The sequence below is a fragment of the Saccostrea cucullata genome, unplaced genomic scaffold, assembly GCF_032062105.1.
Source record: "Saccostrea cucullata isolate Sc308-1 unplaced genomic scaffold, CSIRO_AGI_Scuc_v1 ctg141, whole genome shotgun sequence".
NCBI lineage: Eukaryota > Metazoa > Mollusca > Bivalvia > Ostreida > Ostreidae > Saccostrea > Saccostrea cuccullata.
In genome coordinates, this window is record NW_026940735.1 from 475,822 (window position 1) to 497,532 (window position 21,711).

The window sequence follows — 21,711 nt, forward strand, 5'->3', positions numbered from 1 at the left end:
AGTTGGCTGTCGTATATAGCATTCCATAGGTAAGTCAATAAGTCAGCAAAAAATTTTCTCTGGCTGCCCCCCCCCCCCCCTCAACCACTTTCAAAATCGATGCTACTTGGCTGTTACCTAATTAAAAACTTAAATCACGACAGTAATGACTCTTGTAAATTATGATTTTGCTATAAGTTTACATGAATATTTTCAATAAATAGATAAATAAAACGCAAAAATAAGTCAATATGTATTTATTAAATTAGATCGGGATCGGGATCTCTTTCCTTGATTCCAGTCCATGATGGAGGTAAAGTTTGACAAACGGATATTTGAGGGTCTAACTGCCCTAGGACTAAATAAGCTACAGTTTGCTATTGTCAAACTAGAAACTTGCAATGGTACGGAAAGTATTTCATTTTCAGAAGTCTCTTGTGGATACGAAGTGTTAAGGGACAAAATAAAACGACGTCCCTGTTTTTTCCCGTTTACGTCAATCTTCAAAGACGGAGTTTCTTTCTTGCAAAATTTAGAAAAAGCAAGCAACGATGACTTTAAAAACATGGAATGTCACATGAAAGATGCTGCTTTACGCCTTAATGCCTTTTACAAATCTAAAGGTGAGGAAAGAAATTACTTTGGTGGCAGGGGATAGTATACAGTTTAATTTATTTGTTTTAGGACACATGATGCATTACTTGTCATACAATCTGTTAAACCGCATGCATTTGTAATTATGCCTCTACAGTGATTTTTTTTTTAAATGTTGGAATATCTGGCAAAAAAAATTAAATCGCTTATGATTGTTTCGGTATAATAAAACAGTTATGGAATGGGAACTCCGGAAATAGCAAATTTATGGTTCCCCTCGGCAGGTAACTATTTCCTCCCTTGGGGAGCCATAAATTTGCTATTTCCCTCGTACCCATTCCATAACTTTATACTAGCTCACCTCGACAAAGTCGAGATAGCTTATGCTATAGACAGATAGATAGTTCTCCTTTGACATATTTTGCCTCATGCTCCTTAGCCACCATCATGTAGGGCAAAGCAGTGAATTTATTTCCCACTTTGAGCAGCCAATTTTAAATACGCATGCCAGAAATATATGGGGAAAAATATTAGCTAGAAAATATTTACAATCTCAAGATTGTGAATTAATAGAGGCTTTAAAAAACGTATTTTCACAAGAAAAATAGTGTTAACTTTACCAGTGTAACAAATTGAACTTGGTTGAATAATGAACATGATGAAGGGATCTGGGATGGTGGCCATAGGGAATAACTCTTGCTTAAATTACCTGGAGAACCATCTATACCCCTGGCGTCTGCGTCCTGGTTGAAGTTTCAGGAGCAGGTCTATTCCAAAGTAACTATAACTATAAGCCCTACCTGGGCTAAACTAGCATGGATGATGCATCTGGGGATGGACACTACCAGACTTGCTTTGGATGCTGGATCTGACTTAGATTTTTCTGGGTGAGTGACCAGGTTAAAATTTTGGAGCAGGTCCATTCCCAGTTTCTGTAACTATAAGCCCTACCTGGACCAAACTTGCACGAATGATGCATCCAGGGATGGACACTACCACACTTGATTGGGATGCTGGATCTGACCTAGATTTTCCACATGAGTGACCAGGTTAAAGATTTTGGAGCAGGTCCTTTCCAAACTAACTACAAGCCCTACCTGGACCAGACTTTCATGGATGATGCATCCAGGGATGGACACCACCAAACTTGATTGGAATGCTGGATCTGACTTAGATTTTCCACATGATGAGTGAATTTTAGTTAGCATGGATGATGTATCAAGGGATGGATACTTCCAGACTTGCTTTGGATTCTTAATCTGACCTACATTTTCCAGATGAGTGACCAAGATAATTTTTTGGAGTAGCTATATAATATTATGGCCTGATATGTTAAACTTTATATAGATGGTGCATCTAAGGATGAAAACTTCCAGACTTGCTTTGAATTTTTGGAACTGACCAAAATTATCTTGAGTAGAAAACAGGTTAAAAAGTTTTTGAGCAGGTCTTTTTCCAAGTAACTATATAAGTCCCACTTAAATCAAACTTGCATGGATATTGATCTTTGGACGTACACTAAACAGGGAAAAAAATATGTGAAATTTGCATTACTTATGTATAACATTCGTCGAGGTGAGCTTCGTAATCTTTGATTACCTATGTTTATTTGTAGAGTGTAATGAAACCTGTCTGAAAAAAGTCTTTGACATCAGACAAAAGAGTGAAGAAATGGCAGTTACAGAGACAGATATAAGCATTACACTTGCAGAGCACTTGCTAGGAAAGTTAGCTCCTGGGGAGTCCTACAAAATTGATAATAAAGCAAGGGAAAGGAAGAATTGCAGGTGTGGATGTAAAAAGACACCTGTATTTGGTGGAACAGGAATAGGTATGAAAAAAACAGTTATGAAGATATGCCTATAAGTAGGCTTAGAATTGCCTAGTAACTTATTTCATTGAACAGAACTTATAAATGAGAAGATGTGTAACAGTCATGCACCATGGTAAATTTGTCAAGACGATGAAAAATTAGACTGTTTGCAGTATACAAGTGTTCTGTGGGCCCCCCCTCCTAACACAACATCCTACAAACATAGTTATAAACTAGAATCTTGTTGCCATGGCAACAAATAAGTCTTCCGTTCTTCTAAATCTTTAAGAATTTGCTTTTTTCTCTGCAAAAAACATAGATATCATATGTACTCTGAAAGAAACCAGAAGTCTCTGTCGAGACTGTAGCTCTACTGGTTTATACTAAAAACAAAGGAAGAGAAAAGTAGCAGTTGTGACTTGTGACTTCAAAAGAGGAATCAATAAAAAAAAATGATCCTTGACACTCAACAAAATAAAAACTGATGCACAGAATTATGTATCTTAGTGTAGTCTACTTGTGTGCCAAGTTATATTAAAATCGGACCAAAACTAAAGGAGGAGTAGCATTTGAAAGAATTTCACAGAAATTTCTATTTTTAGCAACCATGGCAACACCGTTCATCAAAATCAAAAACCGATGCACAGAATTATGTATCTTAGTGTAGTCTACTTGTGTGCCACATTATATTGAAATCAGAACAAAACTGGTGGACGAGTAGTATTTAAAATAAAATTTCACAGAAATTTCTATTTGTAGTAACCATGGCAACACCGTTCATCGAAATCAAAAACCGATGCAAAGAATTATGTATCTTAGTGTAGTCTACTTGTGTGCTAAGTCATATTGAAATCGGACTAAAACTGTGAAAGGAGTAGCATTTTGAAAGAAGTTCACAGAAATTTCTATTTTTAGTAACCATGGCAACACAGTTCATCGAAATCAAAAACCGATGCATAGAATTATGTATCTTAGTGTAGCCTACTTGTGTGCCAAGTTATATTGAAATCAGAACAAAACTGTAAGAGGAGTAGCATTTTGAAAGAAATTCACAGAAATTTCTATTTATAGTAACCATGGGAACTCCATTCAAGGAAATCAAAACCGATGCACAGAATTATGTATCTTAGTGTAGTCTACTTGTGTGCCAAGTTATATTGAAATCGGACCAAAATTGTAAGAGGAGTAGCATTTTCAAAGAAGTTCACAGAAATTTCTATTTTTAGTAACCATGGCAACACCGTTCATCGAAATCAAAAACCGATGCACGGAATTATGTATCTTAGTGTAGTCTACTTGTGTGCCAAGTTATATTGAAATTGGACCAAAACTCTAATAGGAGTAGCATTTTGAAAAATTGTTTACAGACAGACAGACGGACAGACAGCTAGACGGACGGACGACGGACGCATTACTATCGCATAAGCTCTTCTGGTCTCTGACCAGTAGAGCTAAAAAACCAGAAGTCTCTGTCGAGACTGAAGCTCTACTGGTTTGTACTTATAGCAAAGGAAGAGGAAAGTACTTAAGCAGTTGGGAATTGAAACTTTACACTAGCAAAAAAGAGAATAATGATCCTTGAATAAGTCTCTTTATGTTCTTAGTGTTGTTTACTTGCATGCCACATTATATTATAATTAGATTAAAACTGAATTTGAAGTAGCATTTTGAAAGAATTTCACAGAAATTTCTATTTTTAGTAACAACGCCAACACTGTCCAAATCAAAAACCGATATACAGAAATATGTATCTTAGTGTAGTCTACTTATATGCAAAGTTATATTGAAATCAGACCAAAACTGTAGGAGGAGTAGCATTTTGAAAGAATTTCACAGAAATTTCTAATTTTAGTAACAACGCCAACACCGTTCGTCAAAATCAAAAACTGATACACAGAATTATGTATCTTAGTGTAGTCTACTTGTGTGCCAAGTAATATTGAAATCAGACCAAATTTGTAAGAGGAGTAGCATTTTGAAAGAATTTCACAGAAATTTCTATTTTTAGTAACAACGCCAACACTGTCCAAATCAAAAACCGATATACAGAAATATGTATCTTAGTGTAGTCTACTTATATGCAAAGTTATATTGAAATCAGACCAAAACTGTAGGAGGAGTAGCATTTTGAAAGAATTTCACAGAAATTTCTAATTTTAGTAACAACGCCAACACCGTTCGTCGAAATCAAAAACCGATATACAGAATTATGTATCTTAGTGTAGTCTACTTGTGTGCCAAGTTATATTGAAATCAGACCAAAACTGTAGGAGGAGTAACATTTTGAAAGAATTTCAAAGAAATTTCTATTTTTAGTAACAACGCCAACACTGTTCATCGAAATCAAAAACAGATACACAGAATTAGGTATCTTAGTGTAGTCTACTTGTGTGCCAAGTAATATTGAAATCAGACCAAATTTGTAGGAGGAGTAGCATTTTGAAAGAATTTCACAGAAATTTCTATTTTTAGTAACAACGCCAACACTGTTCGTCGAAATCAAAAACCGATACTCAGAAATATGTATCTTAGTGTAGTCTACTTATATGCAAAGTTATATTGAAATCAGACCAAAACTGTAGGAGGAGTAGCATTTTGAAAGAATTTCACAGAAATTTCTATTTTTAGTAACAACGCCAACACCGTTCGTCGAAATCAAAAACCGATATACAGAATTATGTATCTTAGTGTAGTCTACTTGTGTGCCAAGTAATATTGAAATCAGACCAAATTTGTAAGAGGAGTAGCATTTTGAAAGAATTTCACAGAAATTTCTATTTTTAGTAACAACGCCAACACCGTTCGTCGAAATCAAAAACCGATACACAGAATTATGTATCCTAGTTTAGTCTACTTGTGTGCCAAGTTATATTGAAATCAGATCAAAACTGTAGGAGGAGTAGCATTGTGAAAAAATGTTTACAGACGGACAGACGGACAGACGGACGGACGCCGGACGCATTACTATCGCATAAGCTCTTCTGGTCTCTGACCAGTAGAGCTAAAAACTGCAAAAAGGTCTTTCAGTATTTAAGGTACTTTGATTTTCATGACCAATCTTGTTCTTATGCATTTTGGCACTCATAAGAGCTACACGTGTATCATAGACAAACCAACGGACGAACGAACACCATACTGTTATAAACTTCACTGTGTTTATGTTCTGGCACAATTGTGATGGTGTTATAAAAATGTCATGAACTAAATTAGTACCACATTAAACGTAAAGTCGTTGATTTTTACAGTAATACTATCAAGATTTGTCAGCAGAAAGATTATTCAACTACAGGAATTATTCAGCAATCGATTGATTGATTATATGTTGTTTAATGTCCCTCTCGAGAATTTTTCACATGGAGAAGCCTCCACTCGCCGTTGGAGACTGCAAAATGTTGTCCTATAATTTGGCTCTAATCGCCATTGAGCAGTGAGGAATCTTTTTGAGTCAGACTGGTACCATCTGACACAGGGGACCTCGATTTAAACGATCTCATCTGACGGACCGGTCTCCACGTCCCACAACTGAAGTCCATAATACAGATATATGATGCTCTAGCCATGTTTTTATTTTATTTTTCATTTTTCAAATTTGTTGCATCAGATTTTCTTAAAGATCATACGTAATAAAAATCATTTCGAACAACTTTATTGCAATGCATACAGCGTCCGGTGATTTTGATTGACAGGTCAATACATGTGCACTTAGTGTAATACTTCTTAAGCAGAAAAAATATACAGAGAGTGACTATGACGGACTATGAAATCAGGAAATATTTAATAAAGAATGGGTACAATTGATAAAGAACTGATTTTTTGTCTATGTAAATGGATAGGATAATCAGGATTAAAAGGGAATCTCTCTCTCTCTCTCTCTCTCTCTCTCTCTCTCTCTCTCTCTCTCTCAGACATGTAAATTTCAGTATCTTGCGTAATGAAAAATCTACTATTATAGAATATGAATTCTGTATACATGTTAATGGTAAATATAACCAAATGTTCCAGATTTAATTGTATAACGAATTTATAATTCAGAGGCCTATAGTTGCAATAATGTCTCCGAATAAAATCAAGACGGGGGGGGGGGGGGGGGGCTTAAAAAGAATATGTTTTATGTTTTATGAATTAAAAGGAACATACTTAAGGTTGCATGTACATACATATAATTATGTAGCGTTGCATAAAATTGTGTTCATTCGTATACTTTATCTAACATATCAACAGACCTTTGCAGATGTTTTTGTATCATGTTTTTAGCGTAGCATTATTTCACACAGAAACGCGTGACTTTCACTTAGAGTACTAGTATTTCACAAAAATCCAAGAATCGCTTTTTCTCATCTTTAATAACTTCTCGGGTATATAAAAGTATAGATCATGTATAATAAATAACACTATAAGACTTTTAATCAATGAAATATCCGTGTTAAAACCAAATTCAATCTATAGATTGATTTTCTTTCTTATAAGTTGCAGATATCAATTTATTTCTAAAGGCTTTACACCTACTCTTCTATCTCTCAGTTCCCTTTTAAGTACATATAATATTTTAGAATCGAAAATAAAACTCGGATTCCGGGATAATTTTGCATTCAAATTAGAGAATGAATTAAGAATATTTTTTTTTAATATAATCATAACAGACATTACAGATTTACACTACGCCAACTTTAATTAAACTATGCATATACTGAAAGCAGTAACCAATGTAATCTTTCATGCAGAAGTGGATATGGAAACTCAAAGTCTAATTATTTTTTTTATGTGAAAAGTGTGGATATAGACGTCTGCGACGTCATGGATACTACCTCCGCCTTTATCTCGAAAGTTCTATTCCCACTTACAAGTCAGAGTTATCTATCTTTGCTCATTGTTACTACGTAAATAGAGAAAATGAATTTATTGACGGAACCTTAAATCTCCAAAATGCAGAATCCGATTGAATAAATAATATGTTTAGTATTTTTGTAGAATAATTTGTATATACATCGCTGTAATGTATACTGCGTACAATATTATTTTCTTCAAAGTGCTTAGTTGACACAGAACGGATATTTTTTTTTAGATATAAATTTGTAAATCAAAAACTTTCAACATACAGACTAACACTACACAGCCAAATTTAAACTAATATGCATATAGTGAATTAAGTAACATGCAAAAGAGAGAATATTGAATGTGTAGATATGTTGATCTGGAAAGCGTATATATGTCTCTAACGTCATCAATACTATTTCCGCCTTTATCTCGAAAGTTCTATTCTCATTCACAGGTCAGAGTTATCTTTCTTTACCCACCTTATACATACTACGTAAATAGAGAAAATTTCGGTGTCGAAAATATACTAAATGCGGAATCTGATTTAAAAACAAATTATATATTTAGTATTTGTAGAAAAATTTCTGTTTTACATAAGAATATCTTGAAAAAATATCTAAAAACAAAAAAATAAAAAATTGACCAAAAACAAATTCACTTCCGGTTCGGACAGGAAGTACTGGAAACACACGAAAACAACTTCAAAACAAATAGAATATCATGATCTAATACTCCTGTAAATTTCATGTCTTTTCCTCAAACCGTTTCCGAGAAAACTGCCGGACAAAAGTCCATTTTAAAATTCGAAAATCGGCCATAGCTTCGGACCGGAAGTGAATTTTTCAAAAAACGGAATTTTATATAAACTTCATATATCAACCTACTAACATGAGAAAAATTGTGAAAATCTATCCAGCCATTTCTGAGTAATCGCGCTCACAAAATTTGGGAGGAATAATAATAATAATAATAACTAGAATCTTGTTGCTGTGGCAACAAATAAGTCTTCCGTTCTTCTAAATCTGTAAGAATTTGCTTTTTTCTCTGCAAAAAACATAGATATCATATGTACTCTGAAAGAAAGAAAAAAAAACTGCAAAAAGGTCTTTCAGTACTTAAGGTACTCTGATTTTCATGACCAAACTTGTTCTTCTGCATTTTGGCACTCATAAGAGCTACACGTGTATCATAGACAAACCAACGGACGAACGAACACCGTACTCTCATAAACTTCACTGTGTTTATGTTCTGGCACAATTGTGATGGTGTTATAAAAATGTCATGAACTAAGTTAGTACCACATTAAACGTAAAGTCGTTGATTTTTTTACAGTAATACTATCGAGATTTGTCAGCAGAAAGATTATTCAACTACAGGAATTATTCAGCAATCGATTAATTGATTATATGTTGTTTAATGTCCCTCTCGAGAATTTTTCACATGGAGAAGCCTCCACTCGCCGGTGGAGACTGCAAAATGTTGTCCTATAATTTGGCTCTAATCGCCATTGAGCATTGAGGAATCTTTTTGAGTCAGTACCATCTGACACACGGGACCTCGATTTAAACGATCTCATCTGACGGACCGGTCTCCACGTCCCACAACTGAAGTCCATAATACAGATATATGATGCTCTAGCCATGTTTTTATTTTATTTTTCATTTCTCAAATTTGTTGCATCAGATTTTCTTAAAGATCATACTTAATAAAAATCATTTCGAACAACTTTATTGCAATGCATACAGCGTCCGGTGATTTTGATTGACAGGTCAATACATGTGCACTTAGTGTAACACTTCTTAAGCAGAAAAAATATACAGAGAGTGACTATGACGGACTATGAAATCAGAAAATATTTAATAAAGAATGGAAACAACTGATATAGAACTGATTTTTTGTCTATGTAAATGGATAGGATAATCAGGATTAAAAGGGAATCTCTCTCTCTCTCTCTCTCTCTCTCTCTCTCTCTCTCTCTCTCTCTCTCTCTCTCTCTCAGACATGTAAATTTCAGTATCTTTCGTAATGAAAAATCTTCTATTATAGAATATTAATTCTGTATACATGTTAATGGTAATTATAACCAAATGTCCCAGATTTAATTGTATAACGAATTTATAATTCAAAGGCCTATAGTTGCAATAATGTCTCCGAATAAAATCAAGAAGGGGGGGGGGGGCTTCAAAAGAATTACATACTCGGTATTTTTATGTTTTATGAATTAAAAGGAAAATACTTAAGGTTGAATATACATACATATAATTATATAGCATTGCATAAAATTGTGTTCATTCGTATACTTTATCTAACATATCAACAGACCTTTGCAAATGTTTTTGTATCATGTTTTTAGCGTAGCATTATTTCACACAGAAACGCGTAACTTTCACATAATGTTAACCCTTTGAGTACTTGTATTTCACAAAAATCCAAGAATCGCTTTTTCTCATCTTTAATAACTTCTCAGGTGTATAAAAGTATAGATCATGTATAATAAATAACACTATAAGACTTTTAATCAATGAAATATACGTGTTAAAACCAAATCCAATCTATAGATTGATTTTCTTTCTTTTAAGTTGCAGATATCAATTTATTTCTAAAGGCTTTACAACGGTATTACATTACTCTTCTATCTCTCAGTTCCCTTTTGAGTACATATAATATTTTAGAATCGAAAATAAAACTCGGATTCCGGGATAATTTCGGAATGAATTAAGAATATTTTTTAAAATATAATCATAACAGACATTACAGATTTACACTATGCTGACAACTTTAAACTATGCATATACTGAAAGCAGTAACCAACGTAATCTTTCATGCAGAAGTGGATATGGAAACTCAAAGTCTAAATATTTTTTTTATGTGAAAAGTGTGGATGTAGACGTCTGCGACGTCATGGATACTACATGTACCCCCGCCTTTATCTCGAAAGTTCTATTCCCACTTACAAGTCAGAGTTATCTATCTTTGCTCATTGTCACTACGTAAATAGAGAAAATGAATTTATTGACGGAACCTTAAATCTCCAAAATGCAGAATCCGATTGAATAAATAATATGTTTAGTTTTTTTGTAGAATAATTTGTATATACATCGCTGTAATGTATACTGCGTACAATATTATTTTCTTCAAAGTGCTTAGTTGACACAGAACGGATATTTTTTTTAAGATATAAATTTGTAAACAAAAACTTTCAATATACAGACTACAGAGAGAATATTGAATGTGTAAATATGTTGATCTGGAGAGCGTATATATGTCTCTAACGTCATCAATACTATTTCCGCCTTTATCTCGAAAGTTCTATTCTCATTTACAGGTCAGAGTTATCTTTCTTTGCCCACCTTATACATACTACGTAAATAGAAAAAATTTCGGTACCGAAAATATACGAAATGCGGAATCTGATTTAAAAACAAATTATATATTTAGTATTTATAGAAAAATGTCTGTTTTACGTAAGAATATCTTGAAAAAATATCTAAAAACAAAAAAATCAAAAATTGACCAAAAGCAAATTCACTTCCGGTTCGGACAGGAAGTACTGGAAACATACGAAAACAACTTCAAAACAAATAGAATATCATGATCCAATACTCCTGTAAATTTCATATCTTTACCTCAAACCGTTTCCGACAAAACTGCCGGACAAAAGTCCATTTTAAAATTCAAAAATCGGCCATAACTTCGGACCGGAAGTGAATTTTTCAAAAAACGGAATTTTATATAAACTTCATGTAACAACCTACTTACATGAGAAAAATTGTGAAAATCTATCCAGCCATCTCTGAGTAATCGCGCTCACAAAATTTGGGGGGAATAATAATAATAACTAGATGCGTTCTTGTTGCTAAAGCAACAAGCGGTCTTCCGACCGACTTTTCGTTAGATATCTATGCTGCGTCATCCCATGAAATAGGTTTCAGAATGTATTTTTCCCTTTACGTTCATTTACAGCAGTCTCTCAACATATATCATGATTATTACAGATAAACCTCAAAATATCTTTAAATATAGCTTTCAAAAATCGGAAAAATATTTCATACATGTTATAAAAAGTGAGAAAAGTCATTTACAATTGAAAAATGATAGAAACAAAGAAAAAATTTGGGAACGCCCACGGCGGGATTCGAACTAAGGACAGTGGGACAAAGTTTGGTTCGATCATATCTTTTCAATAAATGCACGCATCAAGATTCTAAATACATATTTAGAATTCTCATAAGACACACTATAAACCCTGTAAATCAAAAAGAAAAATATTGAAAAACAAAAAAGTTGAAAAATGAGACTTTTTGAATTCACTTCCGTTTGCGACCGGAAGTGCCGACGACGAAAAATAAAGGTCGTTCCCCATAATGGAGTTCGATGTTCTATCACCTCAGTGAGTTTCACTTTCATATCTTAAGCCGTTCTCGAGAAAAATGCTGGACAAAATGCCTTTTAAAAAAAACAAAAATCCCCAAAAATCGCGAACGAAAGTGAATTTTGAAAAAATAAAAAACACGTCTGGAGATATTCTCATGATGGATCATCCCTGTGAAAATCTTTTAAATCCATCCACGCACAGCTGAGATATCGCTCTAACTATGAAAAAAAGAATAATAATAATAATAATAATAATAATAAAAAACAGACGAATAACAATAAGGTCTTCCGAAGGAAGTCGGAAGACCTTAATAATAATAATAATAATAAAAAGAAACAATACAAACACTATAAGTCTTCCGTTGTGGACGGAAGACTTAATAATAATAATAATAAAAAGAAACAATACAATCACTATAAGTCTTCCGTTGTGAACGGAAGACTTAATAAACAAATATTAGCTTATAGGCTCTGAAATATTAGTACCAGTAATAACAAGATTTCAGTGTTTAACCTGATTTTTGAAATAATAATTTTGTTAACAAAATGTAAATTCTACACCTACAGTTGTCAGGACAGATGGATTTCTGGTAACTTTTATTAGGAAGTACCGTGTTATATATTTCCAATATGCGACTTCAATAAAATTTTGACCGTAAAAAGTAAACAATCAAGATTATTTTAAGAAATAAAAAGACCTTATGCAAGCTGCATGATTGATGATAATCAAGGAATAAAAAGACAATTATAATTTTAAAAGTGCTATTAACCGATAAACAAATAAGATGTGGTGCATCCTTTGGAGTCTCCAGTGTTTGTCATATTGGTGACAAACTGACAATTGAGGGAATAATTGGGGTTAATCGTGAAATAGTCATTCAAAACATTAAAAATCCATTTATTAGTCCCCTACCGGTGAAACTGGAGGAGACTATAGGTTTCCTCCTAGTCTGTCTGTCTGTCCTTAAATAATTTTTCAAAATGCTACTCCTCCTACAGTTTTAGTCTGATTTCAATATAACTTGGCATACAAGTAGACTACACTAAGATACATAAATTAGTGCATCAGTTTTGGATTTCGATGAATTGTGTTGCCATGGTTACTAAAAATAGAAATTTCTGTGAAATTCCTTTAAAACGCTACAACTCCTACAGTTTTCGTCTGATTCCAATATATCTTGGCACACAAGTAGACTATACATGTACTAAGATTTATAATTTAGTGCATCAGTTTATGATTCCGATGAACAGTGTTGCCGTGGTTACTAAAAATAGAAATTTCTATGAAATTCATTTTAAACATTACTCCTCATACAATTTTGGTTTGATATCAATATAACCTGGCACACAAGTATACTACACTAAGATACATAATTTAGTGCATCGATTTTTGATTTCGATGAACGTTGTTGCCATGATTACTAAAATTATAAATTTCTGTGAAATTCCTTTAAAATGCTACTTCTACAGTTTTGGTCTGATTTCAATATAAATTGGCACACAAGTAGGCTAAGAAACATAAATTAGTGCATCGCTTTTTGATTTCGATGAGCGATATTGCCATGGTTACTGAAAATAGAATAGGCTTAGAATTGCCTAGTAACTTATTTCATTGAACAGAACTTATAAATGAGAAGATGTGTAACAGTCATGCACCATGGTAAATTTGTCAAGACGATGAAAAATTAGACTGTTTGCAGTATACAAGTGTTCTGTGGGCCCCCCCCCTCCTAACACAACATCCTACAAACATAGTTATAAACTAGAATCTTGTTGCCATGGCAACAAATAAGTCTTCCGTTCTTCTAAATCTTTAAGAATTTGCTTTTTTCTCTGCAAAAAACATAGATATCATATGTACTCTGAAAGAAACCAGAAGTCTCTGTCGAGACTGTAGCTCTACTGGTTTATACTAAAAACAAAGGAAGAGAAAAGTAGCAGTTGTGACTTGTGACTTCAAAAGAGGAATCAATAAAAAAAAATGATCCTTGACACTCAACAAAATAAAAACTGATGCACAGAATTATGTATCTTAGTGTAGTCTACTTGTGTGCCAAGTTATATTAAAATCGGACCAAAACTAAAGGAGGAGTAGCATTTGAAAGAATTTCACAGAAATTTCTATTTTTAGCAACCTTGGCAACACCGTTCATCAAAATCAAAAACCGATGCACAGAATTATGTATCTTAGTGTAGTCTACTTGTGTGCCACATTATATTGAAATCAGAACAAAACTGGTGGACGAGTAGTATTTAAAATAAAATTTCACAGAAATTTCTATTTGTAGTAACCATGGCAACACCGTTCATCGAAATCAAAAACCGATGCAAAGAATTATGTATCTTAGTGTAGTCTACTTGTGTGCCAAGTTATATTGAAATCGGACCAAAACTGTGAAAGGAGTAGCATTTTGAAAGAAGTTCAAAAATCAATACTATTTCCGCCTTTATCTCGAAAGTTCTATTCTCATTCACAGGTCAGAGTTATCTTTCTTTACCCACCTTATACATACTACGTAAATAGAGAAAATTTCGTTTAAAAACTAAATTATATATTATATATTTAGTATTTGAAAAATTTCTGTTTTACATAAGAATATCTTGAAAAAATATCTAAAAACAAAAAAATAAAAAATTGACCAAAAACAAATTCACTTCCGGTTCGGACAGGAAGTACTGGAAACACACGAAAACAACTTCAAAACAAATAGAATATCATGATCTAATACTCCTGTAAATTTCATGTCTTTTCCTCAAACCGTTTCCGAGAAAACTGCCGGACAAAAGTCCATTTTAAAATTCGAAAATCGGCCATAGCTTCGGACCGGAAGTGAATTTTTCAAAAAACGGAATTTTATATAAACTTCATATATCAACCTACTAACATGAAAAAAATTGTGAAAATCTATCCAGCCATTTCTGAGTAATCGCGCTCACAAAATTTGGGAGGAATAATAATAATAATAATAATAATAACTAGAAACTCTTGTTGCTACAGCAACAAAGAAGGTCTTCCGTTCTCCTCTATTTATCTACATGAGTGAGCTTTTATCTATGTTAAAAAAGGCATGTAAAATTTTAAATGATTTCAGGAAAACAAACGACCGGAAGTGTAACTTACCAAGATTCTCGATGTTACTTTAGACAATTATAGTCTTAATATCATTTTCAATTCTTTTCACTTTCTGTGACGACCGGAAGTAACGGCGGATGCATTTTACCCTATATCTGTTACCCAATCTCCATGGTTTATTATTCATATAAGTTTAGTGTCTTGATCTGTTACAGTTTAAGAGATCTCGTAATGTTATCTTCTCATTTTGAAGACAAGAAATCACATGACCGGAAGTAAATTTTTGAAAAGATATTTGAGGTTACTCTAGACATTGCAGTCTGAATAATGTGTCCTAAAATAATTTCAAATGCTCTGTTTATAAAAAATATTTATGGGATAGTATGATACTAGATTAATGCAGTTTTTCTCTCATAACTGGAAGTTGTCGTTTTTGTTTCCAGTGGGACTGACATATTTCAAAACTACAAATAAGATGCTATAACATATTACTAAGAAAGATTCCATAAAAATTGAAATTTTTGATTTATTTGTTCACTTCCTGTGACAACCGGAAGTGACGGCGGACCACATTAACCCAAATGGATTTGCCTACTCATCAAGATCTATCACTCCTATATGATTGGTGTCTTAATCTCTTACCGTTTACGAGATGAAGCTATGATAACTTCTCATTTTGAGGACAAGAAATCACGCAACCGGAAGTGAATTTTTCAAGTATATATTTGACTTTACTGTAGAAAGTTACAGTTTGAATAACATATCCAAAAATCACAACAAATACTTTATCTATAAAAAAATATTTTTGGGAAAGAAAAATACTAAAATTATGTAGTTTTTTTCTTATAACCGGAAGTTGTCGTTTTTGTTTCCGGTGGGACTTACATCTTTCGCAACTACGAATAACATGCTATAATGTGATGCAAAAAGTTGCTAAAAAGAAAAAGTTGAAATTTTTTATTTCTTTGATCACTTCCTGTGACGACCGGAAGTGAAGGCGGATAATCTTATCCCAACTGGTTTTGCCTACTCATCAAGATTTACCACTCAAACAAGTTTGGTGTCTTAATCTCTTACTGTTTACGAGATCTAGCTATGATAACTTTTCATTTTGAGGACAGGAAATCACGTGACCGGAAGTGAATTTTACAAAGGTATTTGACTTTACTGTAGACAGTTGCAGTCTGAATAACATATCCAAAAATCATAACAAATGCTTTATATATAAAATATATTTATGGGAAAGAAAAATACTCAAATTATCCTGTTTTTCTCTAATAACCGGAAGTTGTCATTTTTGTTTCCGGTGGGACTGACACATTTCGAAACTACAAATAAGATGCTATAATGTGATGCAAAAGAGTTTCAAAAAAGAAAAAGTTCAAATTTTCGATTTCTTTGATCACTTCCTGTGACGACCGGAAGTGACGGCGGACGATCTTAACCCAATTGGTTTTGCCTACTTATCAAGATCTATTACTCATATAAGATTGGTGTCTTAATCTCTTACCGTTTCTGAGATATGACTCGGACAAAACTTTTTTGAAAAAAGCGGAAATCGGACATATCTGACGACCGGAAGTGAATTCTGAAAAACTGAAAACTGCTTTTGAAAGATATTTTTACTCTCTATCATCTCTGAAAATTTCATGTGAATCCGTTCTGCCATCTCTGAGAAATCGTCGAAACAAAAAGGGAAGAAAATAATAATAATAATAAAAAAAAGAAAAAGAAGAAACAGTAGAATCACTCTAAGGTCTTCCGTCTGAAACGGAAGACCTTAATAAAAAGAAACAATACAATCACTATAAGTCTTCCGTTGTGAACGGAAGACTTAATAAACAAATATTAGCTTATAGGCTCTGAAATATTAGTACCAGTAATAACAAGATTTCAGTGTTTAACCTGATTTTTGAAATAATAATTTTGTTAACAAAATGTAAATTCTACACCTACAGTTGTCAGGACAGATGGATTTCTGGTAACTTTTATTAGGAAGTACCGTGTTATATATTTCCAATATGCGACTTCAATAAAATTTTGACCGTAAAAAGTAAACAATCAAGATTATTTTAAGTAATAAAAAGACCTTATGCAAGCTGCATGATTGATGATAATCAAGGAATAAAAAGACAATTATAATTTTAAAAGTGCTATTAACCGATAAACAAATAAGATGTGGTGCATCCTTTGGAGTCTCCAGTGTTTGTCATATTGGTGACAAACTGACAATGAGGGAATAATTGGGGTTAATCGTGAAATAGTCATTCAAAACATTAAAAATCCATTTATTAGTCCCCTACCGGTGAAACTGGAGGAGACTATAGGTTTCCTCCTAGTCTGTCTGTCTGTCTGTAAATAATTTTTCAAAATGCTACTCCTCCTACAGTTTTAGTCTGATTTCAATATAACTTGGCATACAAGTAGACTACACTAAGATACATAAATTAGTGCATCAGTTTTGGATTTCGATGAATTGTGTTGCCATGGTTACTAAAAATAGAAATTTCTGTGAAATTCCTTTAAAACGCTACAACTCCTACAGTTTTCGTCTGATTCCAATATATCTTGGCACACAAGTAGACTATACATGTACTAAGATTTATAATTTAGTGCATCAGTTTATGATTCCGATGAACAGTGTTGCCGTGGTTACTAAAAATAGAAATTTCTATGAAATTCATTTTAAACATTACTCCTCATACAATTTTGGTTTGATATCAATATAACCTGGCACACAAGTATACTACACTAAGATACATAATTTAGTGCATCGATTTTTGATTTCGATGAACGTTGTTGCCATGATTACTAAAATTATAAATTTCTGTGAAATTCCTTTAAAATGCTACTTCTACAGTTTTGGTCTGATTTCAATATAAATTGGCACACAAGTAGGCTAAGAAACATAAATTAGTGCTTCGTTTTATGATTTCGATGAGCGATATTGCCATGGTTACTGAAAATAGAAATTTCTGTAAAATTCCTTTAAAGGCCGAGGTTTTCAACCGTACGGTTTTCCTCAGGTAAGTTTGGTGTGGGGTGGAGCTTAATCGAAGCGGCTGAGAAGCCCCGAGGGAATGACGCTGGCTTGTGTATACTACCTATATACACAGGATGTTACCCGAGCCCCCGAGTGTATTATCTGTATGCGTTTCCTACGACTTTGTAAGCCGAGGCCGTTTTATTTTTATGTTTAGCTCATGAATTGAAATGCGAAATAAAGCAATATTTGTTGCAGACAGAATCCTTCTCAATTTCTTTCTTTTAAAATAATTGATATTTCTAATAATTCGACATTTTTTTATATACAGTGTGTTTCTTAATGAAGTGTTATAACGAAAATACATTTAGCACCAAAATCTGTCGTAGTAATCTGGCGACAAAAAGGGAAGTAATTCAAATTACACGTCGTCCACGCTAAACGAAAGAAGAAAGTGAATCATAAAACAGTCTCTCGGTAAATAACAATGAAACTTAGAAACGATGTTTTGAGAATAAAATGTTGAAGTAGAAATATTATTGTCTAAATAAATATCTTTTTAATAAACCCTACTTGATTTTTCCAAAACGCCTGGTCGGTAAAAATGGCCAGGGCTTCGGACCGCAGTTGATTTCCCGACAGCTATGAAACGGGAAAAGAATCAGCTGCATCGTTTTTTTTTCTTTCTTTCGGGATTCATTTATAATTTCAAACAAATCAAGATGTTATATTTCGAGCAATTTCTCTTCTAAAACTTATTATCATACCGTAACTTCGTCACCATGTCTTGAAGAAAAGCGACACGTACAGTGTGTCTTATAAATATAGATTCGCTTGACTCATGAACAATGTTACAATGTTGTCATACTTGTTTTAAAAATAATTTTATTTAATTCCATGACACTAGCTTCAAACGCAGGTCGGTTTCTTTTATTAATTAATGGAGGAATAAATGTACTTTAATTCATGTTTTGACACGGAAATTAAAATTATCGATTGTAATCGTGATATGAAATCATCCCTCTTAAAATTAAATTTATAATATGCATTATATAGCCATGATTTTCTTGTCATTTATTTAATAATTTGATAGGTTGATTATATTTTTTAAAAAGAAAAGAATGATTTGATTGCTTCTTTATCACGTTGGCATACAGTTCGGTAGGCATCAAAAGCCTGAAAGTTAATTCGATGGTTGGTACGATCTCCAGACAAGGTACACATTAGGTATACACAACAGCAGCAAACTAAATGTCAATCAAATCAAAGTGTCCAATCCCAGGCTTAATTTCAGATGATTGACAGAGGTTCTAAGACCAGGTAAATTAGAAGGAGGTGCTTATTTCCTCCCCCTTTAAAACACTACTACTCCTACGATTTTGGTTTGATTTCAATATAACTTGGCACTCAAGTAGTCTACACTAAGATACATAATTCTATTTATTACTTCCCTTTGCAAAGTTGCAAATCCAAGTGCTGCTCTTCCTTTGTTATACGTACATACCAGGAGAGCTACAGTCTCAATGAAACTTCTGGTATCTAGTTATAAAATTATTTACTTTTTCATTGATTCTTTACAAAATAGTATTATATAAATATTGCATGTAGTTGAGTGTAACATTGAAAATTTTCACCACAAGAAAACCATTGTCAACTGAGGCACAGCCGAGGTTGACAATGGTTTTTGAGGGTTGAAAATTTTCAGTGTTACCCTCAACTTCATGCAATATTTATCATATTATACTGAATGTTTTATACAGATACATATAACAGTGAACCGTGCGTGCATAAATTCTGCGCATTCGCTATTTCTGTGGAATATCGAGCACTGTTGACTATTGCTATGCTGGAGGGCGTGGCTTCATTATTCAGCGGGTAATAGTGTTTTTTAACAAATGTTTCTCGACCAATCAGATTCAACTAATTTACATGAAAGTATAATATTATACATTGGTGACTGTTAAGGTCCTTTGGCCTCTTTTCTTATGTAAAACGACATTATTATTTACAATGTGTATATCTGTGGTAATTGTGATCACATTTTAGGGCATGAGCAAGTTTGGCATGGATTTATCGATATTGTCTTCTCCTCACATCTGGGAATCTCTGCTATAGTAAGCACTGTGTTGGACATGGAGGAGAATATTTCCAAAAAAAGAAGAGTTGATGAACAAGATGGTAAGGATTATAAATTTTATTTAACTCCATTTAAAATATATTTTGTCATATCTACAATGACAAATAGACAAGAATCAAATCATGTACATGTATAATTAGATAGTACAAAACTAAACAAAACGGTATTATTTTATCTCAGACCTTTTATTTGGCTCAAACTTTCAATAATTTTCATATTTCAGTGTAGAGGATTTATTTACAAATTAGAAGAAGAAAAAAAAATATTTGGTAGAAATGTGTGGTTAGAAATAAGTCCTCAACATAACACAGCCAATACTGTCACAATACCTTTGAAAGACCGAGATGCTGCATGCTGCAGAAATAGTCTTTATCTGTCACAATAAGATTAGTTAACACCTCTGTTTGCAAATGATGCTTGTATTGAAGTTAAGGTCAAGTCTGGGTGATGTTTGCATTCACCAGATGTTGACATTCTATAAATCACTTGTAAACTTTCCCACTTTTGATTGCTTCCCAAGAACCAATAGCCAAATTTTGACAAAAACTTGCCAGAACTATTGTGCCAGAAAAGTTGAAAGTTATGTGAAACCTTCACTACATAGTGTAGACTCAAATTTGCTCAAGTCATGACCCCTGGGGAAGGGTGGGGCCACAATGACAGATCAAAGTTTTACATAGGAATATATAGGTAAAAACATTTAAAAATCTTTTCAAAAACAAAAAAGCTATGATTAGTCATATTGATACAGAAGCATGGTAGTGTAGATTCAAATTTGTTAAAATCCTGAACCCAGGAGGTAGGGTGCAGCCACAATGGGGGGGGGGGAGTCAAAGTTTTACATAGGAATATATAGGAAAGGACTTTAAAAATCTTTTCAAGAACAACAAAGCCATGATAAGTCAGGTCACTGGATCAAGTGTTCTGTTTCTGAGCAGGGTTCTCTTGGTCTTGTAGAGAATTTTTGTAATGTACTGAGAGAAGCTTTTACCCTTTGCTATTCGCCTATGATAATTAATCACTGTTAATAATGTAATAATTAATAAGTCAGTTGAATAAAAGAATCATGAAGGTTTGAGATAAGTGTATGTGCTCAAGAACTATTATTTTGTTTGGTCTAAATAGTGATAGTGACAAATGGGAGTGTATTATCACTGGCAGGTATAGGCAAGTAAATTAGTATACTTAAAGATTTGTTACTAAGGTAGACTATTTTATTGATTCCTTAGGATCATTTCTCTTATTTTTTAGCAATTGATTTTCTTCTATCAGTTTATTTATTTTATACTTTAATCTATGGATCCTTTACAGTGTTGTATTATACTCATGTGACTGTTAAGGCCCTTGGGCTTCTTGTATTACAATAAGATACATTCATCAATTAAGATTTGCTTTTTGTATTTCAGAAACACAGAATGATGATTCTCCAGGTGAAAAAACTATAACAGAGGTCAAGCAGCATTCAGTGTCACAAGCAATAGCACAAACTATTGTGTTTTCCCTAGTTCAAAAGCAAAAACACCCTGAGTTTTTACACCACATGATACCAAATATTGTTATTTCCCCGGAAAAGGTTGAAATTATAATGTATGATTCAGATAATGATGTTTTACTTTGCAGCAATCAAATTCTTTTATTCAATTTAGACCACCCAGAAGACAGAACTCTTATTGATGAGACTGTTATTATTCTGTGGATGGTTTTACATTACAGAATATTTTGTACTGGATTAAATAAGGCAAAACCTTATGTACTTGAAAGATGTAAATCAAATTTTAGAAAACTTGTTGCAAGTAAGTGGGATATCTATTCAAAATCCTTGAAGAGCTGTGTTTCTGGTTTCCCTTCTGTAGAAAAATGGCCAATAAGTGAGTTAATTCAGTGTGGTTTAACACTTGAATTTGAGTCTGATGACTTTTAAAATAAAAATTTTACAAAATGAA

General features: G+C 33.1%; 1 protein-coding gene across 1 annotated transcript; it reads left to right on the forward strand.

Annotated features, from left to right (window-relative positions):
* The first annotated feature begins 257 nt into the window (after positions 1–257).
* On the forward strand, positions 258–21,711 carry LOC134256063 (uncharacterized). Its single transcript, XM_062738656.1, has 4 exons — positions 258–602; positions 2,189–2,404; positions 19,678–19,809; positions 21,175–21,711. The coding sequence occupies exons 1-4, from the start codon at positions 284–286 to the stop codon at positions 21,687–21,689; spliced, it is 1,182 nt and encodes a 393-aa protein (XP_062594640.1). The 5' UTR covers positions 258–283; the 3' UTR covers positions 21,690–21,711.